Raw genomic sequence first — 25,441 nt, forward strand, 5'->3', positions numbered from 1 at the left:
TAGTTATTGTTAATGACTTTTTCTGCCATATATTAACCCACATAATTTTTTATTTATTTGATTATATATATGCATGGGTTTTTTTATTTATATATATTTTTTTATTTATAAAAACACGTAAAAAAAAATTAGTATATACAATATTTTTATTAAAAAATATATTTAATCTACGATGTTCAAATAACTAGTTTTTCCATTTTAGAATGGTAAAAGACACCACATTGGAATGCTACAGTTTTTATAGTACTAGGTTAATTTGTACTTATAAAGCAATAGTTAAATAAAAGGAAGGCCCAGTACCATGCTATATAATCAAGAGGGCTCCAGCTTTAAAGGAAACATGGTAAAAATTATTTATTAAAATATTTTTTATTTAAAAATATATTAAAATAATATATTTTTTATTTTTTAAAATTTATTTTTAATATTAATATATTAAAATAATTTAGAAACACTAAAAAATTAATTTCAAATAAAAAAAACAGGTTAAACTAGATAATATGGGCCAAGCAAAGCTACTCTTAACATTGGCTTCTAATGCAAACTAGGATCACCTAAATATGATAGTTAAACCCAACATAAACGATCTCTAGTAAGTCATAATTACCGCCCCACTCACATAAAAATCCTTGCCGCTGAACAAGAAAGCTAGTTCTTTCAATCGAGAAAGACACCAGTTGAGATAGTAGATGTTGTTTGGCGAAAATCAACTGCCCTCAAAATAGATTTGTTATATTTGTGGCATGATTTCTTTACAATCAAACCTTTTTACGAGTCCTTCAACTTGCATGAGGCCATGGGTGTTCAGAGTTTAGACCGCAGCCAAAAATAGGTGAAGACAGCGACTATTCCACAGGGAATATACAACCATCAGCTCAAGGCAAGTACCAGCACCTCAAAGAAATACAAAACTGACGACATAAGCAAAATCCATTATTCCATTCAAAACTACTATGAGTAGCAAGTTTGCATTCGGAAATCACACCAATTGATTAATATTCACATATAAAAATCAAACCAGTATGCAACCAAACAACATGCTGGCGAGTCAATAAAACTTGGATGTGAACTCAAATGATACATGCAATGACTCGGCCACAAGGAGAAAATAAAGACAATGGTCAGACATCGATAACCCAGTTAGACATTGCGGACAATTTTAAAAAATAAAATAAAAATGAGCAACTCAAAATCATAACTGCGACAGTGAAAAGTACAGGAACTGATGCTCAAGTCTTCGATTTTGAATGTTTTACAAGCCAGTCAATAACTGTGTCGATGTTGGTTGAGTTCTTGCATGAGATCATGTAGCAGCATACTTCTCTGTCGGTGATGGACTTAAGCCCCCTGCACAGAATAACATTATTCTTACCATAAAATGCTCTGAAAACTGATAATACAAAAGCGTTTGACAAGCCTCCTAAATGGATCTTAAGATATTTAGTTGAAGCTTACATTTGTTCCATGAAATCTTCCTTGGACAAGGCTCCTGGTTTGTCAATCTTATTTCCCAGTACCAGCAAAGGGATACCACTCAGAGAGGGTTTACTTAAAAGATCGTGAAGTTCACTTCTCGAGACAGATAAATTATCAAAATCAGCGGCATCCACGACATATCTGCAAGAAAATCAGAGAAAACAAGTAATATAAATTACTAAGCTCATTTACCAGACAGTTGAATGCAGAAGACATCTTATCCATAAACAAATCTTCACCATGTGCAACAACATTCACTAATTTAACTAGTTTGCAGCCCCCACACAACTAAAATGGTACATTGTAATCCACATGCTTAGCTTTGAAATACAGAGGTGCAGATGCAACAGAAAGAGTGGGATAAACATAAACCATGAAGTAAATGAAAGGCCAATGTGAAATTGCAACTCTTTTATTTAGGGCACTGTATGAATAGGATCTTCTATTAGTCCAAAATCCCTTCCAATGACACTATAAAAGCACTTAAAAAGTGACCAGCAATTTCTATGGGAGATTAATATCCACTAAAAGACCAACAAAACATATGCTTTATTTCACATAGGGAAACAAACAAAAGAACAAAATAAAATACAAAATGTCCTCTGTAATTAATAATAAGCAATGGCCATTTTTAAAACTAATATAATGAGATTTCCCAAGTTCGAAGACAGTTTTATAAGAATATTAAAAAGTGCGAGACATACACAATGGCTGAAACTGCGCGACAATATCTCTCCCACATACTGCGGAACCTTGGTTGACCTCCAAGATCCCACAACTTTATTGTGACATTGCCTTTTGTAACCTTCCTCATGTTAAATCCAACCTGTAGGAAAAAAGAGGTGACTAAAATGTCAATAGGATTAACATCATCATGATATAAAAAAAAATTGCAATTTGATTGAAAGCTTCTCAGGTATAATTTTCCTCGTAATGGAATGACAATTTTTGAGATAATGGCATACTGTTGGGATCATGTCTTCGCTATATCCACCAGTCTAGAATCAACAAGCCAGAAACAAAAATACAGCCATCAGCATCAAAACCAAAGTAGAAGAGAAGCATATAAAATATATATCACAACTCTCACAAGAACTTTTACTTACAGCGACAACATTTACAAGAGAAGTTTTCCCAGCATTCTGAAGTCCTATAAGAGACAGCTCCATTTCTTGCTTGAAAAAGAGACTATAAACACATTAGAGAAAACAGGTTAGATAGAAAGATTCAATTATGTGTAAAAGTCTCTCCAGGTTAGAAACCAACGGAAAAGATGAGCAGCAAGGATAACTGTGTTCATTTCAACCCGGACAGCCTGGCAATAAATATAGAGAAACTCCCAATCCAAAAATGAACATTCATGCCATCCATCTCAATATTGGAGATACAGACAATCAAATACAAATGAACAATCTGCCTTAAAGCAGAAGGCTTCACAAAAGTCAACTTTCCGTACAGAAAAAAATCTTTAAAGCCCATCCAAAAAGAATAATAAGGCCAGCAGAAACAGCATGGTTTAAAGTTCTCACAGAATATTTTTTTCATAGGAGCAGCTGAAAAAAAAAATGAATTTCAAGCAGAAGGGTACATGACTTGAGTATCAAAATCTTTTCGATTATCTTAAGAACCAGTAATCTGTTCAATACAAGTGGAACTTTTTCTGATTGCCTCTCCACATGGAAAATCAGATAGAAGAATAAACAAGACTTGAAAGCAAAGAAAAAAACAGTGGGGAACAAACGAGACACTATAAGTGTGTACTGTGATAGCTTTTGCAGTTACGGTTTGAAAAAATAGGTTTAAAAAAAGCTATAAATGGCAGCTTTTTCTTAACCAAGTTTTAATGAGAGTTTTCAATGAAACCATGCAAAACTGTGGTGTGTGTTAATTAACCAAACACTTTCAAAACTGTGATTGGAATAAGAAGTAGTTTCAACCACACCTCACCATACAACCAAACAGACCCAAATGACAAGGCTGCCAACATGCTACCTAACACCATCTTTCCTTTTTTCACACTTCTTACGAAAATTTTTCTATAATTCAGTACAGCCATAAAATTACAGCTTCAAATTTTCTAAATTTTTTTAACAACAATGGCAATTGATGCTGTCATTTTCTTCCTTCACAAATCAATGCTGCTCCGGTTCAAAAATTCATGGTATCAGGTTCATGGAGCTTTAGTGAAGCTAAACTGAGGACTTTTAAGCTCATAATAATCCAATCATCATATGGTGTGCATTCATACTATATCATTGCCCTTATTCTCATCATCATGACGGCCGTCTTTACCACCATAAATTAACACACCTCATACTAATGAATTGATGGCATGACAATTACATTAACAACAACACCTTTCTACCCTCCCAATCGCAAAAACCACTGCCAAAACAGCAATACCACAAAAGCCTCGCAATTCCTACATAGTTCCACTCTTGCAGCCAAGGTTACCCAGAAAAACAATTAAAACTAATTCCAGGTGTTGAAAATCAAGTATTCCATCCTATGATTCGTATAACCGAATAACCCGTAAAACAAATTCCACAGACTCCCTCTAAATAAATTACACAAGAAATCCAAAGTTCACATAAATCCCATTAGATTTCCCAATTAAATTATATAAACAACAATTTGAGCTTTGTCATTAATGGTTTAATTTGACAGTAAGCCTATCAATTAATATCAAAACCCAAATAGCCATTGAAACCAATTTTTAAGTCACAATTCCCCAATAATCAATCTTTACAAATAAACCAAACAGCAAAAAAAAAATAGTTCCAAACTTTCTCAGCATCCAAACAAACACAAAGATAAAAGGATTATACCTTCGTAGCCAATTGAGAAAAGCTTCCCATAACCCCATCTTTTTAGGTCACCAATTCGAAAAATTAGGGTTTGAAATCGAAGCTATAAGAAGAAGGAAAAAAGGAATGATTTGTAATTTGCTGAGAGAGGAGAGAGAAGATTAGAATTAGAGGGACAGACAGACAGTATGTTTTGGCTGGTTTTTTTTTACTTTTCTTTTATTGAAATCTATTTCCCTCCCTGTTTCTTTTAAAAATAGAAACGCCAGATAATAACAATGTCCCCACGCGCTGTCAAAGAGAGTGGTCAATTTGAACCGATCTTCGTGGGTTTGTACAGCTTTAGCTCGTGTGAGAACCTCATTGGTGAAGTATATACACGCGCTTAGGTGAGATGGGGAGAGAGGGTGTGGAATGTAGTGATACGATCACTTTCGCGTAAGGGATTTTCGCCTTTTTTAAATCCACGCGATTGGAAAGAGATTGGTCAATTTGAACCAATTATATAGTGGTGGCGGAAGGTGTACTGTTGGAGAAGTACGTACACGCGCTAGTGATGAAAATGGGGGGTTTGGTAAAACCATGACGTGGAGTAATGGAAGAAAGGATTTGGCTTTCTTCCACTTCTGCATAGGCTGGCTAACTGCCAGGTTCTTAGTTCGTAGTTGCGATCTCCAGGTTGTCCGATTAGCGGACCCACCAAGACAAACTGATTGGACCGACATTTATTTGCTCTCTGCCATTTATTTTTTCAAACCGAAAATTAAAAAAATTGAGCTTCGTTTGAGCACATGACAATTGTATAACATGTTCCTATGATTATAAAATTGTATGTTTTTACACGGGGCTTGTAGCTCAGTGGCCTTGGCAGGCTTTGCCCTGCCTAAGTGTCCTGGTTCGAGCTCTCGTGTGTACCCAGTACTTGAGGGTCTAGCTGCTGTGGTCCATCGTGGACTTGTTCCGTCCCCTCCCGGGTTTGACCCTCTGTGTGCATGCCTGTTACCCCCGAGGTGCCTTACCTGCTCCTGGGCTTGCAGGATGTCCAGTGGGTCGTGGGGAATAATCGTGGTGCGCGTAAACTGGCCCGGACACCCCACGTGAATAAAAAAAAAAAAAATTGTATGTTTTTATAGCATTTTAACTAGATGTGAGGCCCCGCGGCTAACAGTTGTTGTAATAGCTTTCTGATTCAATGATTTGAGAATATAAAGCCAAAAATGGCAGGAACCTTTCTCCAATCATTGTTCATTGTCCCAAGGCATGAGAATGAATAATTCCATATTTAATACAACCAAAACGTTTAGTTTTCTTTTAGTTTAAAATAAATTTTTTATATATATTTTCATTTTAATATATTAATGTCAAAAATAAATTTTATTTATTTTAATATATTTTCAAATAAAAATCACTTTAAACCACAACCGCTACCACAATTCTAAATAGACCCGTCCTGATAATGTATTTGCAATACTTATCACGACAACATTGTTGAAATTTGTTGGCAAAGAAAACAATTTCTAACACACTTTTCTTCTTCTAGACCCTCAAAAGTTATTTAGAATTACAGTTCAATTTGTGTTCTATAATTTTTTAAATTAATTTTTTTATATTTTTAAAATATTTATTTTAATATATTAATATCAAAAATATTTTTTAAAAAATAAACTATTTCTTTGATACACGAAAAATACTTTGAAAAACAATCACTACCCCACTCACCATCGTCGATATAACATACTTAATTATTAACACTATATATACTTTAACATTTTCTTTTATTACGTACAAATGTCCTGAAGAAACTGAAAAAGGCCAGGCATATATCATATTCCCAAGTTGTTAAAGCCTTGTATAACATTAAAGTCACCTGGGAGAAGAAGGATGGTCGAAGTTGAGTTCCCTATTTCCAGAGGAAATTATTTGTTCCAAGCAAAGAAGGATTGAAAGTCTTTGTTGAATGCATGGGCATGCCTCACCAGAAAAGTGGTGTAGGTCCATTGAAGATCATAGATCACAATCCTAGTTGAAAAATTTAATCAAGTCTCATATTGAACAATCTAGATTTAACACTACATAGTAAATAGAAGATTTAACCACAAAGCAACCCCTCACCATCACTTCTAGCAATGTGTATATATGTGTGTGTGTTGTTATTTATGTCAATACTTGTTATACCTGTTCAATCAGACAACGAAGATGTAGAGAGACTACTGTAAGAATCAATGTTAAGCACCACATGGGTCAAGTTGTATCATGTATGTAATGAATCACAATTAACATTTCATGGCAATTTTAGCTCTAAAATATTAGGTTGGCTTTTTATCCATTTAATGATATTAAATGGGAGATGATAAACTGTCACGGTTACTACAGCAAGAGGAACAATTGGATACATAACACCAGAATTGTTCTACAAAAACTTCAGTGGTGTTTCATACAAAATAAATGTTTATAATAAGGTGAACTTGTGTATACAAAACTACATATAAACTGATGCAACAGTTTCTGTTAGTATATAAACATGAAAGGAGTTTCAAAGCAAAAAGGCATACTGCAGTTGAAGCAAGCAAAAAGAAGCTGAAATGTACTAAAGGAGAGATCCAAAGTAATGCTGATGTAATTGTATGTCTACTTTAGAGGTCCTGCAAAGAGAAAAGGGAAAGTAATCTGATTAGAAGTGGAATAATTGTGAAAAATTGATGTGAAAGATAAGTTATTTAGTAGTTTGATCTTGTAACCAAAATGTGTGTCTAAAAATACACGCATACATGAGTATATGATTCGCAATGAATTCATGTTGGGCAACTTATGTCCACTTTCAATAAGAAAAAAAGGGTTCTATACACGTCTATCCTACCAAACCTAGCCAGGCCTGGTTATTTCCTTAAAATTACCAGTGGTTCAAAAGGTTTAACAAAAGGTCTCGAGTTCAAAAACAGAGGTCAAAGATTCTATCCTCACTTCTTGATTGCTTTCGAATCAGGTTGAGTGGATGCTTTCCAGCAAAAATGAACATGACATAGACCGTCATCATGCTTAACAGATGTCTATTTCTCTACAGGGAAAGGGGAAAACCAATAGAGATAAAGGTGAATGATGTTTTTGAACAAATGGATATGATAATTATTATCATCCCAATTGTAGTTGTAGTGTCCAAGGCAATATGTAAAAAAAATATGAGACAGATGATAGAATTACAGAAAAATATGTTTAGAATGTGGTAAGTATTTGTGGAACGAGACCTTTGTGAAGGGCGATGCAGACTGCCTGTGTTTCTCAGCGCTTGAAAGGGAAGCATCATGTAGTAGAAATTCCAAAGGTTGTTGTGATGTCTTCAAGTGCTGTCTGAGAAGCTGCAAGGCTGGAGAAAACAATGTGTCGGTTGAATAGCTGATTGATTAAAAGAAGGCGCTATAGAAGTGTAAAGTGGGTGTGTTAGTTTTTTTAAAGCAACTTTAATGGAAATCAAAGTTAAATGTTACTGATTTTTAGAGAAATGCTGTCAGCGAAACTTGAATTGACAATTTCTACTCCACCCAACATATGGATCTCCACCAAATTAATTTCAACTTGATACACCAATGAAACAACAATAGAATGGAGCAAAATTCTTACTTCTGTTCTCCATCAATCTGCCTAACACTTGGTGCATCTCGAAGGGCTGGTAGAGGAACTGAAATCACAATGTTTCATAGATCAAGCCTTGATGAAGCTTCATCCTCGATGCTGACATATGTTTCATTTCCGGAATCAGATGGCCAGCAATCGACTGCAATATGCATGAATTAAACATAGCATTAAAACATACAACAGAAAGTGTAAAGTGATCAGATAAGCTATTGCTTTAGATTTGTATCCACGTGTCAGGGGCACCATTGACTCATCGACTCTTTGCATTCTCCACTTCAAAGTCCAACACCTGGATCCCTGTTTTGACCAGTGGGGAAAGGTCTGTTGGGATCCCTCAAGCCTAAAATGCTTTCATTAGCGAATAATTCTTTGTTCATGTTAGGATGTGTCTTGAAAATGACGCATGGATTCCCCTAGTTTCAATCTGCAAAACAAAATAGACATCACAATGTTAATAAGACCAAGCATAGAAGCTACTGCAGTAACTTCAAAATCAAAGCCACACACACACACACACATATATATGCTACTAAATGTCGCCAAAGGGTATGAAATTCTAGTTATCTGTAAATGTGAAGTAGCCATTATAAGACAGAAACAATTTATTTCAAAAGCATTTTATTCATGAGAGAGGATGGTGTGATTTACTCTAAATGGTCCAACCCTTCAGCAATATCCCACTATGGATGCAGATGATATAGACCAAATTAAGAAGCGAACTTTATCAAATTAAGTGTATGCATTTCACATGTTTATGTAAATTCTAGTTAGTTAGAAAAGAGCAGCAATAAATTAGAGGCTGATTTGGAAAGATGAGCATTCTGCTCATAAACAATAGTAAACCTAGGAAGATGGTAGAAACCCTTTTGCTCACAAATAAAAGATGATGGTCAAGATAATTCCCAGTGCAAACTTAAAAGTTCTCACAATTTAAAGTCATGGATGCCAAGTCATCTCTTAATTACCTGATAATACATAAAATATTTCTTTTAATAATCACGTAGATGTTTTTTTTGTTACCTCAATCAGGCATGCACAACAGAGACAAAGAGTGTGAGAGAGAGATTGATGGTAGACCTGAACTTGGATGAACCCATCTTCTTGGTTAAGAATTTGAAGTGATAATTTCCCTTGAACATCGAAGTTACTCATTCCACCAAGCATCCCGTTTTAGAGTGACATTGAGTTTCTTCTCAGCGGTCAAAGTGACAGGATCAGTTAGATTTTGAGCAGTTGATGTATATTGGGCTAACATTGATGGCTGCATGTCTTCAACAATCATTTCATCTTCTGCTTTCAAGGATTCCAGAAACTGGTTTGTCCTTTGGGCTTTGCCGTGCTTCATGCCAAGGCCTTCAGGAAGAGCAGTAGCAGATGAAGGTTGATGACCTGGTAATGCCAGATATATTCAAGCAAAAGTTAACTCCCTAATATCTGGAACCATATTTTTCAGACATTCCAGAAACCCATGTTTTCCTCACTGAAAAATCAAACAAAATCATTGAAATAGAAATATCACACCTCAAAACAATTCAAAATCTCATGCTTATTTTTTTCTCACCAACCAAATCAAGCAAAATAAGAATCCCCAAATTCAGGAGGTGAAAGGAAGAGAGAAACCTGGAGAGATCAGCATGGTGCATGACATATGTGATATAATATCAGCTTCCTTATCAATCATGGATTTAAGCCCTTAATTTAACGCCAATTAATTGCATTGGATCTTCCCATCTCCTGATAAGCTTTCATGCCAAGATAGAATTTTTTTCACACTAATAATGATATGAGAGAGGAGAGAGTTTTGATTTACTCGTCGATGTGTAAGTCCCAAATCTGCAAATTTTATTTTTTATTAGGCAGGTGTTACGTGACACCATAGTTTTTAGAACTTCTGTTGGTAAACCCGGTCCAAGATCTGAATTCTAAATTTTAACCACCTTATTAGATTTTGATCAAATCATTAGATTCCTCGGGTTAATTTTTTTTAAATTAAAATAATTTTATTTTAGTAAAAAAAACAAAATTTAACGAGTTGCAACCAGATTTTTGATCAGATTGCCGGGTCATACCAGGTTTTATTTTTTCTCTATTTTTTTTTTCAATCCGACCCGGTTTCAACTCCGAATCAGCTAAATTTTTGATCAACCCATGAGGTCAAATTTCAAAATTATGAGTTACATAACCAAAAAAAAAAAATTCCCCCGTGAAAACCCAACCCATTTCCGAACCCATGGCAAGTGTGGGTGATAGCATTGGAGAAGAAGCCACCGCAAAAACTCCATGACACCCTCCCAAAACAACGGATAAATTAGGAATTTAGCACGTAAAATTAAAATAAATAGCAAAATGATATAGAAGCAAAAAAATTAGTGAAACAATATATTTTTAGATGTTATGGTTGGAATGGCAATATCAATTAATTTTTCATGAGAAACATAGAATTATATCATGATATGATAAAAAAAAAAATACTTAATTTCCAGTCCCGTTGATTTCTTGATTCCAATTCTAGAGCAAAAATCATTTTGTTTTTGTGCTATTAGTGTAGTAAAAGAATAGTATAATCTAACATGAAAACATAAGTTAATTATTTTTTCTCTTTTTTAATCATTAAAAAAAATAATATCAGAAGAAAATAAATTTTTTTATGGAAAATTAAAAGATATTGCAGTTAAAAACTGTGACATTAATTAAAATTATATTAATATTTGTAATCATAACACTAATTAAATATCACAGTTTCTAATTGCTACATTTAAAAATATGTTATTTCGTGAAAAAAAAAAATTGTTCTAGTTGAAGGTGCATGGGGTTGGCAATATAATGATTTTCATAAAATTTGATTTTTTAAAAAATAAATTTTAAAACATATATATTATTTTATATATTTTTTAAAATATATATTTTAAAAAATAACCATTAATACAATATTAAATACCACCGAAGCAGAAAATTCAGCAAAACATTGTAGCTGGTGAAAATAATAGACTGAACCATATAGTTAAAGATAATTTAATTTGGTAGTTTAAAAAAAAAAAGGCAATTGGGTATCTATTTTACCTTTCCATTTAAGGTAGTAGAGGTCATAGAGGTACACTAGGTAATATGCATTGATGAATTTTTTTTTTTCCTGACGTAAAAAAACATCAAGATATTATAAATGTTTTTTTTTAATCTAAGATTCTAGTTGTTGACCCGAAAAAATTTAGTAAGCTATGCTAATTTAATAATATGACTACAAAATAAAATATTGACAACAAATAAAGAGAAAAAAAATCAACGATTCAATACAAAATGTAAATTCTTTCCAATATTATACAAATATATTTTAGTAATATTTTTAAAACATCTCAATGATTTTATTTGTTAACAAAGTAAAAATTAAATGAGAATGGAATAATTGAATAGAAAAAAAATAAAAAAAAATTATGAATCTCAATTCCCAACAAATAAAATAATAAAAAATAAAATTAAAAAGAAAATAATTAAAAACAAAAAGCAAGACTTGTGTTTATCCGAGACTCAAGTCTATTCGAGCCAGCACATAAATGAATTTTTAAAAATACATCATCTGAAGGAATGAGACATGATAATTTTTTATCATCCTGCTCGAGCAACCAAGTCTATAACCTAGTTGTGGGATCGAGATAATCCTATAAAATACAAATTTAATAAAATTATGAAGTTCAATTATCAAAATAACCTAATATTTAAAGTTGAAATTTAAAAAAATCAAAAACTATATAAAAAAGGGGTCTCAGACAACCATGGTGAACATGTTGAACTCATAATCCAAGATATAATACCGGGATAACTCAATGGAAAAAAAAGTTGAAAAAATAATGAATATCAATTTCAAATGAACCTAATGATGATGGATGGAATTAAAAATAAAAATAAAAATAATCCAAATACAACTAAAGCCAACCCGATTTAATCTTGAAAACTTGTGACATAGATCATGATGCTAGATTACAGCATAAAAGACAAACTTGAAAAAATAATAATGTCAAATTCCAAACCAACTAAGATAATCAGGGATAAAATTGAAAAAACAATTTCAACAAAAAAAAGAGATAAAAAAAGAAAAAATATATAGATTTAAAAAGAATGAGGACCAAATTTGATACAAAAAATAAAATCAAATTATGATGGATGAAATTGAAAAGCAATTTTAATTAAAAAAAGAATAAGAAAAAATCAAAATCAAAAGAATAGAGACTAAATTTAATATAAAAATCAAATATCAAGAGATGAAATTAGAAAATCAATAAATGATTCAAGATTAAATACATTGCAACCAAAAGAATGAGGATCTAATTTGATTCAATAAACAGATAGCAAACTTCTTCTTCTTCTTTTTTCAATGCCCAACAGGTTTTTCTAGAAAGGGAGGGAGGGAAGAAAAACAAGCAACCGGAGCTCAAGCGTTGACTAGTTGGTAAAGAAATACAAAAGGCTTAGAAGAAAATGATGAAAATACCCTTATACCTAAAGCCAAGAAATTTTAATTTCAAGAGTAATTTAAGCCATTGTACTGTGTAAAATAAAGTGAAAAGTCCAAAAAGCCCAGTGATTCAAGTTTAATGTTTTTTTATTTTTAAAGGTAATTTAGTAATTATATTGTGCAATAAAAATATAAAAAGACTGATTAACCTTGTTCATTCTTGAAATGACTAATAGGTCCTATAGAAAAGGCATTCTCACTTCTAAGACCACGTTAAATGAACTTGTCCTCCAAGGGCAAAGTAGTAATTTAAATACATGAATCCACAATTAAATATGAATGTGTACACAGTGAAATGTTGACCCCTCTTAGTTTTTTTTATAATTATAACCAATAGCAAAAACATATTTACAATGTTATAATTCAAAGTGTTGATGTGCCTATAACCACAACATTTTCACCTCGCCTCTTAGCTTTTGTTAATTCTTTAATATATACTACATTATTTAATTGTATTATGTTATGGGTTAAATTATTTTTTTTTATAAAGTCAAAAAATATTCAGGCATTGCTAACATGTTTTTAAAAAGGAAAAAAAATTAAACCATGTAGAAATTAATCTAATATAACCTGATCAACATGACAGGTTCAAAAACAACCTAGACATAAAAAAAAAATATAGTTTGACTAAAAAAATTTCAAGACGACATAATTTTTTTTTAAAAATATTGAAATAACAACATATTGGATCGACATAAGTCAACCCAGGTTAACATGTAAAATTTCACGAGTCGGGTCATGAGACAGTGATAACCACATAAAAAGCAAATAAAAAACATGTTAAAGATAATTCTCAATCATCTTAATGTTGAAGAATGAAATTAAAAAAAAATCAATTAAAAAAGGAACAAAAAAACCTGAGTCAACCCTAGTTAACTCGTAAACTTGGATCATGAGACCGAGATAACCTAATAGAAAGAAAATCAAAATAAATTATGATGTGGGAAAAAAAAACTCAATAAAAAAATGGCAAAAATAGACATGAGTCAACTTGTTTAAAACCTCAAACCCTTGATTCGAGTTATGAGACTAAGATAACCTCATAGAAAGAAAAACAAAAAAATTATGAAGTTTAATTCTCAATCAACCCAAAAGGTAAATGATGAAATTGAAAAAAAATCAATTACAAAAAAGAACCCAAGAAAAACTTGAGTCAACCCGGCAAACCCATAAAACTAGTGACTTAAGTCATGAGATTGGATAAAATCATAGAAAGAAAATAAAAATAAATTATTAAGTTCGATCCCTAATAAATTTAATGTTAAATGATAAAATAAAATAAAAACAAAATATCATTTCAAATTAACAATACTTTCTTAGAGGAGAACAATGATTCCCCCCCTTCCCTTTGTTAGTGTGTGTTACGTAAATAAATATTAATTATGTTTAAAATTCATTGTTTATATATTTATCTAGATTTCTTTTGTTTTTGAGTATTGATTGAATGGTTGAAACAAATATATTATTACTAGCTTGTCATTCTCTTAAGAAATGCTCTCTTAATTTCCATTAAGTTTCTCATTAAATTTTTTTATTTAAATTTTTTTTCTTGTATGTATCCTTTCTGTATTGTATTTTTTTTATACAAAGCAAAAAATCCATTTATTATTGCGTGTGTGTGTTAGTTTGTAAATCATTTCAACTCTTTATTGTAACTTTTCATCTAACTTTTCTAAATAAGAATCATAAAATTTTAAGATGCGATTTATAGCATTTCATTAAGAGAGATTAAGGATTTAGATTTAATATATGTTAATGTCACAACCTTATTCTTGAATCCATGACTAACACATAAACAAGGTCCTTTTAGATTTCCAAACCGATGTGACCCAAACACACAAACTTTTTCTCTAAAATAAACAAACTAGAGTTTTACACAACATAATTATATAGTTAACTTTATAAAATAAAATTATTGTCTTAAATTCAATAGTTAAAATACAAATTTCTATAATTATAGAGCACTAACTAGACATAATCAAAAAGTAATAATTACAACAAAAAAAGCAGATTATGAAATTCAACAAAAGTGAACTACTAACAAGCTATAAGCTATTTTCGGTTCGTTTGGTTTTTATAAAAAAAAGTAACTAAACCGAAATTATTTTTTTAAAAAACCGAAACTGAACCAAAATCGGTTCAAACCGACTGGTTTTGGTTCGGTTAGGTTTTTTTTGGACAACAACCGTTTCAAACCGGTTGGGATCAATTTTTTCGGTTTGGCTCGGTTTTTTCCAGTTTTTTTCGGTTTGGGTTCGGTTCGGTTCAGTTTTTTCGGTTTCAGGCTTATAAAACCGAAATCGAACCAAACAGGTCGGTTTTTTCAAAATTTTAATCGGTTTAATCGGTTTATTTTCACTGTTCGGTTTATTCGGTTATTTTTTTTCTGGTTTTCTTGGTTTAATCGGTTTTTTTAATTTTTTTGCTCACCCCTAATTTCACTGTATAATTTATCTGTGGATTTTTACTATGAAATGCAAATTCGATATACGATACATTTTTTTCTTTTTAAAAAGATGTATGCATTGATTTAAATTTATTTTATTGGTTTATTCATTGACGTTAGAGCCAAAAATACCATAAATTTTTTTTGGCTACGTAATACTTACCAACGTTAGAGTTGAAAGTATTCGTAGTTGAACATTCACTGATACTAGAGTCAGGAATATCACAAACAGACCATCATAGCATAAACCAACAAACGCTTAACAATTTAAGACAAAACCAACAATGCAGCCTACATCAGGCACGACGTTTAAGGGGTGAAGGTGACAACTCCTTAAATTTTTAAAGGTTGTCGTGATGTCGGGTGCGACAATGATTTCTGCAATAGGACATGATATTCTCTTATCGGCGAGCTAAATCATAGGCTTGCTTAGGTTCTTAACCTCCTCCTCCAAACCACCATGAAAAACACTAAGGCTTGCTTCTCACTAATCCTGCGCTGTTACATAAAATATTAAAATCTAAATCTTGGATATGAGCCTCTAGTCTCTCATTTTGTTTAAGATCCTTTAACAAGGAACCTTTTTTCCCTTAAACCCACAACATAAATCTCTGTATACTCATCTTAGGAGATATATTGACCACTTAAACTTCTCATGAAACTTTAATGCCAATAAAGAGTCATATCATCTAAGTAATAAGAGGCTAATTTAAGTTTTTCAGAGTCTTCATATCAAAGTATAGATTGTATTTATAAAGCTATTTATATACATCATCACCATTAAAGCATGAAAAATGCTTATGTTCCTTATAAGAGTGATGTCATTCTTCACATGTCCAGCAAGGTTTTAAAGCAGAATCTCCACTGTGAAGGTCATGGTAAACTTTCATCGGACTATGTTCAACAATAGTTGATTATAGCTTCTACAAAATCGAGCCTTGTTGAAAAAAGAGCCCACTAATGAGGTCCTTTAGCTCTTACTAGTTACATGCCCCGCGCGATGCCGCGAGTCAATTATTTTTTGCATTTCAAAAAATATTAAGATTTAAAAGTGTTAGGTTCTTTTGCAAAGTTATACCCAAGAGTCTTAGGTTTGGTTGCAATGCCTGACCCAAGAGTAATATTTATAATATTAATAATAACATTAAACTTGGGTTAACCCTTAGCATAAAAGTGTCTGGACTGCAATACCAGACCCAATAGCATTGGACGTGGGTCTGACTGCAAAATCATGTTATAAAAGTGTGATAATTAAATAGATTAGTTAAAAAGAAAAAAACAAAGGAAAAAAAACCAACAGGAAGAAAAAAACTAATGAAGAAAAAGAAAAAAAATATGAATTAACTGGGTTAACCCTTCAAACCAGGTTAACCCGTCATACCTTGAATTCGCATCGTGAAAGTTTGATAATTAAAAAGAAAAAAAAAATTAATGGGTTATCCCAGAATTAACTGGGCTAACTCATCAAACCAGGTTAGCCTGTCAAATTCGGAATCCGTGTCATTAAATTTTGATAACTAAATAGAAAAAAATTTAATACTAACAATTTAAATTAAACGAAAAAAATTATTTAAAAAGAAAAAAAAACAAAAGGCATCAGCCTTTTCACTGTGGACTGCACTGTGCAGTCCACAGTCAAAGGTATAAAAACAATAAAAAAACAAAAAGAAAAACTAAAGGCATCAGCCGAGAACTACTTAGAAAAAAATTTAATATTAATAAACTAAATTAATTAAATAAAATTAATTAAAAAGAAAAAATAAAAGAAAAAAAAACCTCTAAGAAGAAAAAAAAACTAAATAGAAAGAAATTTAACATTAACAAACTAAACCAAACGAAAAAAAAAATAATTAAAAAGAAAAAAAAATTTCAGGTTAACTCATCAAATCAGGTTAACCCGTTAAATCCGGGATCCATGTCATGAATGTTTGGCAACTAAATAAAAAAAAAGTGAAAATTAACAAACTGAACTAAACAAAAAAAATTAATTAAAAAAAAATCTGGGTTAACTCGTCAAACCATGTTAACCCGTTAAACCCAGGATTTGTGTCATGAAAGTCTGATAACTAAATAAAAAAAATTAATATTAACAAACTAAATTAAACAAAAAAAATTTATGAAAATTAAAAAATTAAAAAAATTTATGGGTCAACCCATAATTAACTGGGTTCACCCGTTAAACCAGGTTAACCCGTGAAATTCGGGGTATGTGTCATGAAAGTCTGATAACTAAATAGAAAAAAAATTAACATTAACAAACTAAACTAAACAAAAAATATTAATTAAAAAGCAAAAAAAAGCAAAAAAAAAAAAAATCTGGGTTAACTTGTCAAACCAGGTTAACCCGTTAAATCCGGAAAACGTGTTATAAAAGTCTGATAACTAAATAAAAAAAATTAAACATTAATAAACTAAATTAAACAAAAAAAAATTGTTAAAAAAAAAAACAAAAAAAGAAGCAAAAAAAAATTCCCCAAAACATAAAAAAAACAGCTAAAACAAATAAGACAACTTATATATATAAAAAAAAACCTAAAGCGTCAGTGTTTTACTGTGGACTGCAGTGTGCAGTCCACAGTAAAACACTGATCCCTTTTAGTATATGCTAGAAACGTGGCCCGCGCTACGCCGCGGGTCAATTTTTTTGTATAAAAAATATCAAAAAAATTTAAAATTTAAGAGTGTTAGGTTTTTCTACAAAGTTATACCTAAGAGCATTGGGTCTCTCTGTTACTCCTAATCCAAAAGTTATATTTATAATATTAATAATAATATTAAACTTGTATGACCCAAGTTTAAGTGAGTTTGGTTGCAACATCAAACCCAGAGCCTTTGATATGAGTCTGGTTGTAAGGTCATGTTATAAAAGTGTGATAATTAAAAAAGAAAAAATTTAATATTACAGAATGAAATTAAAAAAAAAGATTAATTGAAAAGAAAAAAACAATAAAGCAAAGCATTATTCCGATGAATAGTGCTTTGCAAGGAGGGGTACAGTAAAATACCCTCATGAGATCATAATAATTTAATGACCAGTAAACAAAACAAATCATAAAGTTTAATTTTTAATCAAATCGATATTAAAAGATGAAATTGAAAGAAAAAAAACTACTTAAAAAAAGAAAAAAAAATCTGAATCAACTGGTTTAACCCGTCAAACCTGGAATTTGTGTCATGAAATTGAAAGAAAAAAGATTGATGTCTTTTAGTTATAGTTAATTACAATATTTAAAGATGAAATTGGAAGAAAAAAACTAATAAAGAAAGAGAAAAAAAATCTGAATCAACTGGGTTAGCTCACCAAATCAGGGTAACCCGTCAAACTTGAGATTCGTGTCATGAGAGAGTGATAACTAAATAGAAAAAAATTAACATTAATAAACTAAAATGAACAAAAAAAATATTAATTAAAAAGAAGAAAAAGAAAAAAAATCTGAATTAACTGGGTTAACCCGTCAAACCAGGTTAATCCGTCAAACCTGAGATTCGTGTCATGAAAGTTTGATAACTAAATAGAAAAAAATTAATATTAACAAACTAAATTTTTTAAAAAAATTAAAAAGGAAAAAAAAGGAAAAAGGAAAAAAACAAAAATACTAAACAAAAAAAATATTAATTTAAAAAAAAAACAAAGAAAGAAAAGCCTACATGAAGAAAAAAAACTAATGAAGAAAAAGAAAAAAAATCTGAATTAACTGGGTTAACCCTTCAAACCAGGTTAACCCGTCAAATCTGAAATTCGTGTCATGAAAGTTTGATAACTGAATAAGAAAAAAAAATTTATTGGTTAACCCAGAATTAGCTGGGTTAACCCGTCAAACCCGGAATCCGTGTCATGAAAGTTTGATAACTAAATAGAAAAAATTTAACATTAACAAACTAAATTAGACGAAAAAATTAATTAAAAAGAAAAACCAGAAAAAAAATCCGGGTTAACCCGTCAAACCCGGAACCCATGTAATGAAAGTTAGATAACTAAATAGAAAAAAATTAAACTTTAAAAAAAAATTAAACAAAAAAAATATTCGTTAAAAAAAAACAAAGAAAACAAAACAGCTTAAAAAAACAAAGAAAAAAGCAAAAAAAAAAAAAAAAAAACAGCTTAAAAAAACAAAGAAAAAAGCAAAAATAAAAAAAAAACAGCTTAAAAAAACAAAGCAAAAAAAAAGATAGTTAAACATTTCACTATGGACTGCACTCAAAAAAATTAATTAAAAAGAAAAACCAGAAAAAAAAATCCGGGTTAACCCGTCAAACTCGGAACCTGTATCATGAAAATTTGATAACTAAATAGAAAAAAATTTAACATTAACAAAAAAAATTAAACAAAAAAACATTCATTAAAAAAAACAAAGAAAAGAAACAGTTTAAAAAAAACAAAGAAAAAAAACTGCTTAAAAAAAGAAAGTAAAAAGCAAAAAAAAAAAAAAAGAGAGAGATAAGACAGCTCAGCGTTTCACTGTGGACTTGCACAGTGAAACACTGAGCAGTTTTAGTATATTTTACAATTAATTAAAAAGAAAAAAAAAAATTCAGGTTAACTCGTCAAACCAGGTTAACCCGTCAAACCCGGAATCCGTATTATGAAAATCTGATAACTAAATAAAAAAATTAACATTAACAAACTAAATTAAAAAAAAAATTCATTAAAAGAAAAATACACAAAAAAAGCAAAAAAAAACCCATAAAGATATAGAAAACGAAAAAAAAATAAAAACAAAAAAAATAAAAACAAAAAAAAAGGGAAAAAATAATAAAAAAAAACAAAAAAAAAAGAAAAAAAAAACTGCTCAGCATTTCACTGTGGACTTGCACAGTAAAACACTAAGCAGTTTTAATTTTTTCTTAATATTCTGGATTTATGGTTAGCTTAGACACTTTCTAGTTTCTGCCCATAAACTTTCAGTAACTTCATCACTTGCTCATATTTTTGCAATTGTTCCTTATTAACAGAGTCACGGGAATCCTCTAGTTTTCTTAGATCTTGGACCTTATGTTTGGTGCCATGCCTAGTGTTCGAAGATCCAAGGCTCTAATATACCAAATGAAAATAGAATCAATACAACAGTAGCCAGAGGTAATGAAAACCAACTTAAAATATAAAATGTTTTACTAGTGAAGAAGAAATAGTGAGAATTTAGTCGATTCATCACTATTTCCTTACGAGCAAATTATTTGCTCTCATTATGTTACCTACTAGTAGCAATTCTAGAATCATATCCACCACCACACTACACGTGACAAGCTATTCGACAAAAAAAAAAAAAAAAACAACTTAAAACCCTTTATTCTCTCTTAAATTGAATTAGACTCCTATCTTCCATTTCTCTTGTAAAAAGTTAATGGAGATGGTGTATATAAGCTGTTTATGTTAAATTTAGAGCGTGTTTAATATTGCGTTCAAAATATTATTTGCCTAAAATTTGATCAAATTAGTTTTTTTAGTATTTTTAAATCGTTTTGATGTGCTGATGTCAAAAATAAAATTTAAATTTTTTTATAATTTTTTTTTATATATTTATGAGTGAGAAACACTTTGAGATACAACCTCTACTACACTCCTAAACAGTCTCTTAATATATTGTAGTGTTTTCATTCATAGTCATGTGTTTTTTTTTTAAAAAAAGAAATCAATTTCAATTGATGAAGAACCCTCAGGCTAAACAGATACAATTAAGTTGTGCAGGTGTGATATAAAATAAATTTGGGACAATAAGGAACTGGGATTAAGTTTTAAATGGGTAGAATCTGTGTTAATTATATTACTCAGAACAATGTGTGAAAGACATCATGATAAAAAAGTATTAATACAGTCAAATTAAATAAAAACAAAAAACAAAAACTAACTGAAATAATCAATTTAATCAAAATCGGACCCCTATACACACCGAGTGTCCACAGCCATGGAAGTAGTTTATTGAGGTGGAGAACATAAGTCTGAACGAGGGCATCTAGCCCATAGATGGCCTGATAAGACATGATCGATAAATATTTCCCAGCCCAGTTAAGGCCCTTCATTTTCGACATGGAGATTCTGTCAATGTTACAGCAAGTTCCTTCAAGTGACACCATATTCGTACCTGCTACGGAATCAGCATGAAATAACAAGGAAGCATCCTAGAAGCAGCAGCCGCCATTCCCATGAGGCAGCAAAAATCCAACTCCGTTCACCTAATTCTACAATAACTTCACTTTCCATTAACGAAGCTGCATATTTATGTGCTTTGAACTTACTCTTGCCCCTCACTCTCTAAGCCGTACTATACATATAGGAGGCATTAATTTCTTAGTTATAATTTCATTTATATAAGAGTGCTATGGCTATCTTGGTAGATGTCTTTGAAGGGGTATGTCTATGTGTTTCAACTCTGTGGGATCTGCAAGAAATGCGCTTTGCAAATGTGTTTGATGGTGTAAGTTCCATTGCAGCGTCAGTATTCATGGCTGCTGTATCGTGTTTTATAGCCATAAGGAGACGATGAAATTAACGATTAATTTGTTTCTGGTGATTTTCAGCAGGCAGGACATGGACTGAGTTGTTTTACTCTTGATAGGTTTGTTTGTATTGTTGTTGCTAGGACCGAGTGGTGCGTGGTAAATATAACATCAGACCACCACACCTAGGAGCATTGGTTGGAATTGTTTTTGTTGTTCGTTATTTTCTTTTTCCTCAAATTCTTAATATCTTTTGTGTTATAATCGCATGAGTTCGCTTTCTCACAAGAATGCTTCTTCTTCTTTTATACATATGTACTTGGTAGTTATTAAAATCCCCCGAAGACATCTTTTCAAAGATTCAAATGATTGTCCTCAAAGGGAAGCAAGCTATTCTTCTTACAATCTGATAGATTGTGTGTTATGTATAGAACAATGTTATAGGTCAAGAGGGTTTTTTTTTTATATTATTATTATAAAAAATGTGTGACAGGCCTTGCTGCTGGAAAATTGAACAACTTACTGCTGGAACTTAAAAAACGAAAGAAAATAACAAAGCTAAGCCTTGTTCCTAGTTCTGACTAATTCGAGGTAGCCAACCTCCTCAATTTCTAAACTGAAGACATAATAGAATTCACTGTGAGAAGCCCTCCTGCAGCCAACAATGACTGTTATTTATACTAAGAAAGTAGAACAGAAAAGGCGAAAGAAACTGGAAAGGGAAATTTAAGTTTCCTTCCCCCGCTGCTGCCAGGGAGATGAACTTCAAGTTCTGATCTCCTTATCTGGAGGTTTGTTGAGTGGAGTTAACCCCTTACACGTTCTTCCCTTAGAGTTAGTCTCCTTAATTGTTGCCGAACATGTTGCTCATTTTGCCGTATCAAGCCCAATCCCTCTTCCTATTCTTTCACAACCTGCAGCTGAGGGAGACCACAGGCTGTTACATAATGTTATTGGTCATGCCATAACAATCAATGGTTAACTACATATCTGTTTTCATTTTAAACTCTCTTTTTACTCCCATGATGCTGAGACCTTAAATTCCTTCTTTCCAGCCAAAGGGTACACAGTCTCAAGTTTCCTGTACCCATTATGTATAACAATAAACTAGAGACCATTGGTGCCTGAACTACTCCTTTTTTTCGCTTTTGATACACTCTAATCAAAGTCACTAATGAAAATCTAATGCTACATATCTAATTAATTACATAATATAATACGCAGCCATTGATCCAGTGATTTTGGTAAGCCAAGCTGCATATTTCTTATCATCTTTAATAAGTCTCTAATAGTCTTTGATTTATAAAAGAGATTGATGACTGTTACGCTAACATGAAAATGAAAGGATTACTAGCAAAATCTAAATCTCCCAACATTACAAAAGTTGCCACCTCTATAGCATATGAGAACATTTCTATTTTTGTGCACATGCACTATAAGTGAACAACGAACTGGCATTGGCATCAGAACAAGTCTCTGCTGCTGCTGAATGAACTTCCTAGAATTGGTGTGGAAACCGGATAGAGGGTTATTTTGATTGTGCGACTCTGAGAGAAGCCAAGCAAATCTTTACACTCTTCAAGATCAGCATCACAAGTCAAAAGAACTGACTCGTGTTCGTTGTCCAAATACTTGAGACCAATTCTGCTGAAATCATATATATCAAAACGCTTTGCAATCTCTCGTCGCAAGTCACTGAAACCCCAATTTGCTTGCAAGCTAAAACGGATATTTTCATGACCAAAAGTGGCTTTAACTCTAAAGGCACCTCCATCTTGTAAACCCTGGCTATTACTTATTGCTAGGCGTGCTTGAGTCCCCAGATTTTGATGCTGGCCTAATGTTTCATGGCTTTTGGCTCTAGCAAATTCCTCCTGATTCAAGGAATTTATTTCTGATTTACTGCAAGTTCTCTTCAGCGCCTCGACAGGGTCTTCTACAGCTGAGGCATGTCCAGTGCTCGAGCCATTGGCTGTGCGGGTAAGGTGCTTTTGGCCATGACAGATGCTCAAACCAGAATTCGGACTGCTCAAAGAGGACTGCGATTTTGAATCAGTTCCTTCAGGGCTGAACAAGTGACTCTCAGGTTTTGGGTTTGATTCCTTTGAGTAGTCGGTTATCTTGAAAGATGAAAAGGGATTATGCCCAGAATAGTTAGGGGAGCTCAATTCTGGGAAGGCAGTATAAAAAGAATCAACTTCAATGAGACCTTGAGCACCCATGACAGAGTCAACTACAACTTGGAGTTTCCTCAAAGAGTGGTTAACCTTCTTGATCTTTCGAGAAGGCCAACGGTTGATACCATATTGCCTGCATATCCTTTTCAGAGTGGTGGGGCAAACTGCAATGGAAACAAACTGTGTAAGCACTTTTTTGTTCACTAGGCTAAAGCAAAACAAAACGGATAGGAACTTATTGGTCTGCTGGGCTACAGTGCCTTCTTGAGAAATTAGCCTTAACTTAAAAAAAAAAAACTAAATACAAAAAGAGAAAAAGAAAATGAGATTCAAATATAATGGCATATTTTTGTACCTCCAATACTCTTAGCAGCATCTTTAAGGCTCCCAGAAAAGTATTTTCGAAGAACTTGCAAGCTGATTGTCTTCTCTGCCTTGGTCTGGCTCTTCTTGCCTTTTTTTCTGCTGCCTAACAAGTTACTCCAGGGAACATAAGAATCTTGGCCGCTTTCAACAGTACAGTGTTCAGGATTTTGTTGAAGGTTCCCAAACTCTGAAAATTCCTGCTCTCGGAACAGGTCTAAATCATTGTCATTCCAGTCAGCTGTCTCTCTGAACATCTCTTCTTCCTCGGGTTCTTGTTTCAGACATTCCCATGATTCGCAGAATTCCGGGACCAATTCATTGCTTTCAGGTTGAGAACTTTCAGAGTGTACTGGAGTTGTGATGGTCTCAGTCACTTGTTCCTCGGTTTCAGAATAAACTGGAGGAGGGTTTTCAAGGGAGTTCTCTGATTCTTCTTGATAGGTCAGATCGTGTGTGTTTATACTCAAATGACCAGACCCCATACAAGGCAAATATGGTGAAGGGTCATACACAACACTAGAGATGGAAGGTTCAGGCTCGAAAAAGTTGACTCCATCACTTCTCTCGCACCAATATCCTTGAACCAAGAGTTCATCCGTGAAATTCAAGTCCATAAAAGTGTCCGAGGTGGCCCTGAATATTGTATTTTTCCTGAAGGCACCACCTTCCATGCAGATCTTTCTTCAAATTTGTATTTAGTCCAACCTATTAAATCGAAATTGCAGAAAAGTGTCACGAGGCAGAACACCATGGAACAGTAAAGATGAAAAATAAAAGGAGGGACTTCCAGGAAGGATTGTTATTGCTTGTATCCAAGAATCCGATATGATCAAGCCGCAGAACCATGGCTTCAACTAAAATTGTCTTGTCCACTGCAATCACAGATGGATCAGAGGCAGTAACCTACCGCAGTTCTTTGGCAAACTAACACAAACTCGAAATAAGTAAACTAGTATCATCATAAGTACATAGAATCTATATTTTTATCAGGTCTTGCAGGATCTCACAAGCCAAAACGAAGAGAATGGAAACAGAGGACATTAAACACAGAGCAGTTGGGTGATATAAATCAACAAATGAAAGATGCAGAGGAAGTACCTCGCTTTCTGAAGACCCTTGTATCAAGTTTCTTTATGCAGTAAACCAAAGCTAAGAATGACGCTGTTAAGGGAAGTTGAGAGTTTTCTCAGGATGAGATCCCTTCCACAGATTCTGAATATGAGAGAGTTTATTCTTCTTTCAGTTGTGACACCCCTCTAGTTATATAGGCTAGCCATACGCGTGCTCTATCCACGCAGTGACGCAGCCATCCTAAAGTCAACTGTGTAAACATAATAATTAAGGTTAAAAATTACTCGGGGAAAGATAGGAAGGGCACCCTTTCTACAGCAAGAGCATTAATTTTCAAAGATCAGTGAAAGTGAAAATTTTGAAAAGTAAAAGATTAGCCACTAAGTTATATTGAATGTTTATTGTTTCTCTCTGCCTTATTAAAAGATTCCTTGCTCTACTGTCCAACTCTATTTTAACGTATATTCCATTAATCAAGAGCAAGTTGCCTCAACCATTTTCAGGTATTTTATTGAATAAAGGGTCC

At 32.3% G+C, this 25,441-nt stretch overlaps 2 protein-coding genes and 1 long non-coding RNA gene across 8 annotated transcripts; all 3 read right to left on the reverse strand.

The window, feature by feature from the left end:
* Nucleotides 1-920: 920 nt before the first annotated feature.
* Nucleotides 921-4,498, reverse strand: LOC7478661 (ADP-ribosylation factor-like protein 8a). The gene is made up of 6 exons (XM_002298743.4): nucleotides 4,305-4,498; nucleotides 2,583-2,664; nucleotides 2,442-2,474; nucleotides 2,181-2,302; nucleotides 1,456-1,617; nucleotides 921-1,347 (listed from the first exon to the last, which is right to left on the reverse strand). The coding sequence occupies exons 1-6, from the start codon at nucleotides 4,340-4,342 to the stop codon at nucleotides 1,230-1,232; spliced, it is 555 nt and encodes a 184-aa protein (XP_002298779.1). The 5' UTR covers nucleotides 4,343-4,498; the 3' UTR covers nucleotides 921-1,229.
* A 1,543-nt stretch (nucleotides 4,499-6,041) lies between these two features.
* On the reverse strand, nucleotides 6,042-9,799 carry LOC112323316 (uncharacterized). 5 transcript variants are annotated; one of them, XR_002976741.2, is made up of 7 exons: nucleotides 9,534-9,799; nucleotides 8,991-9,393; nucleotides 7,899-8,337; nucleotides 7,526-7,644; nucleotides 6,836-6,925; nucleotides 6,396-6,458; nucleotides 6,042-6,302 (listed from the first exon to the last, which is right to left on the reverse strand). It is a non-coding gene; the product is annotated as an uncharacterized LOC112323316 (long non-coding RNA). The 5 variants fall into 5 exon arrangements; XR_002976742.2 differs by lacking the exon at nucleotides 6,396-6,458; XR_008059246.1 differs by lacking the exons at nucleotides 6,042-6,302; nucleotides 6,396-6,458 and having other exon boundaries at nucleotides 6,648-6,925; nucleotides 8,934-9,393.
* Nucleotides 9,800-22,540: 12,741 nt separating this feature from the next.
* LOC7478659 (protein NLP1) lies at nucleotides 22,541-25,111 on the reverse strand. Of its 2 annotated transcripts, none has more exons than XM_002298741.4 (3): nucleotides 24,943-25,111; nucleotides 23,834-24,716; nucleotides 22,541-23,642 (listed from the first exon to the last, which is right to left on the reverse strand). In XM_002298741.4, exons 2-3 carry the CDS (start codon nucleotides 24,513-24,515, stop codon nucleotides 22,765-22,767), a joined length of 1,560 nt encoding a protein of 519 aa, XP_002298777.4. In that variant the 5' UTR covers nucleotides 24,516-24,716; nucleotides 24,943-25,111; the 3' UTR covers nucleotides 22,541-22,764. The 2 variants fall into 2 exon arrangements, with proteins under 2 accessions (XP_002298777.4, XP_024452202.2); XM_024596434.2 differs by having other exon boundaries at nucleotides 23,834-24,549; nucleotides 24,943-25,110.
* Between the last annotated feature and the right edge of the window lie 330 nt (nucleotides 25,112-25,441).

Source organism: Populus trichocarpa, chromosome 1, assembly GCF_000002775.5.
Source record: "Populus trichocarpa isolate Nisqually-1 chromosome 1, P.trichocarpa_v4.1, whole genome shotgun sequence".
Classification (NCBI taxonomy): Eukaryota; Viridiplantae; Streptophyta; class Magnoliopsida; order Malpighiales; family Salicaceae; genus Populus; species Populus trichocarpa.

Coding starts and splice junctions, on each gene's coding strand:
- LOC7478661 (XM_002298743.4), bottom strand. CDS start 4,342: ATGGGGTTATGGGAAGCTTTTCTCAATTGGCTACGAAG. Junction 2,665..4,304: donor TTTCTCAATTGGCTACGAAG/GTATAATCCTTT, acceptor ATGTGTTTATAG/TCTCTTTTTCAAGCAAGAAA. Junction 1,618..2,180: donor CGCGCAGTTTCAGCCATTGT/GTATGTCTCGCA, acceptor ATTTTCTTGCAG/ATATGTCGTGGATGCCGCTG.
- LOC7478659 (XM_002298741.4), bottom strand. CDS start 24,515: ATGGAAGGTGGTGCCTTCAGGAAAAATACAATATTCAGGGCCACCTCG. Junction 23,643..23,833: donor TGCTGCTAAGAGTATTGGAG/GTACAAAAATAT, acceptor TTTCCATTGCAG/TTTGCCCCACCACTCTGAAA.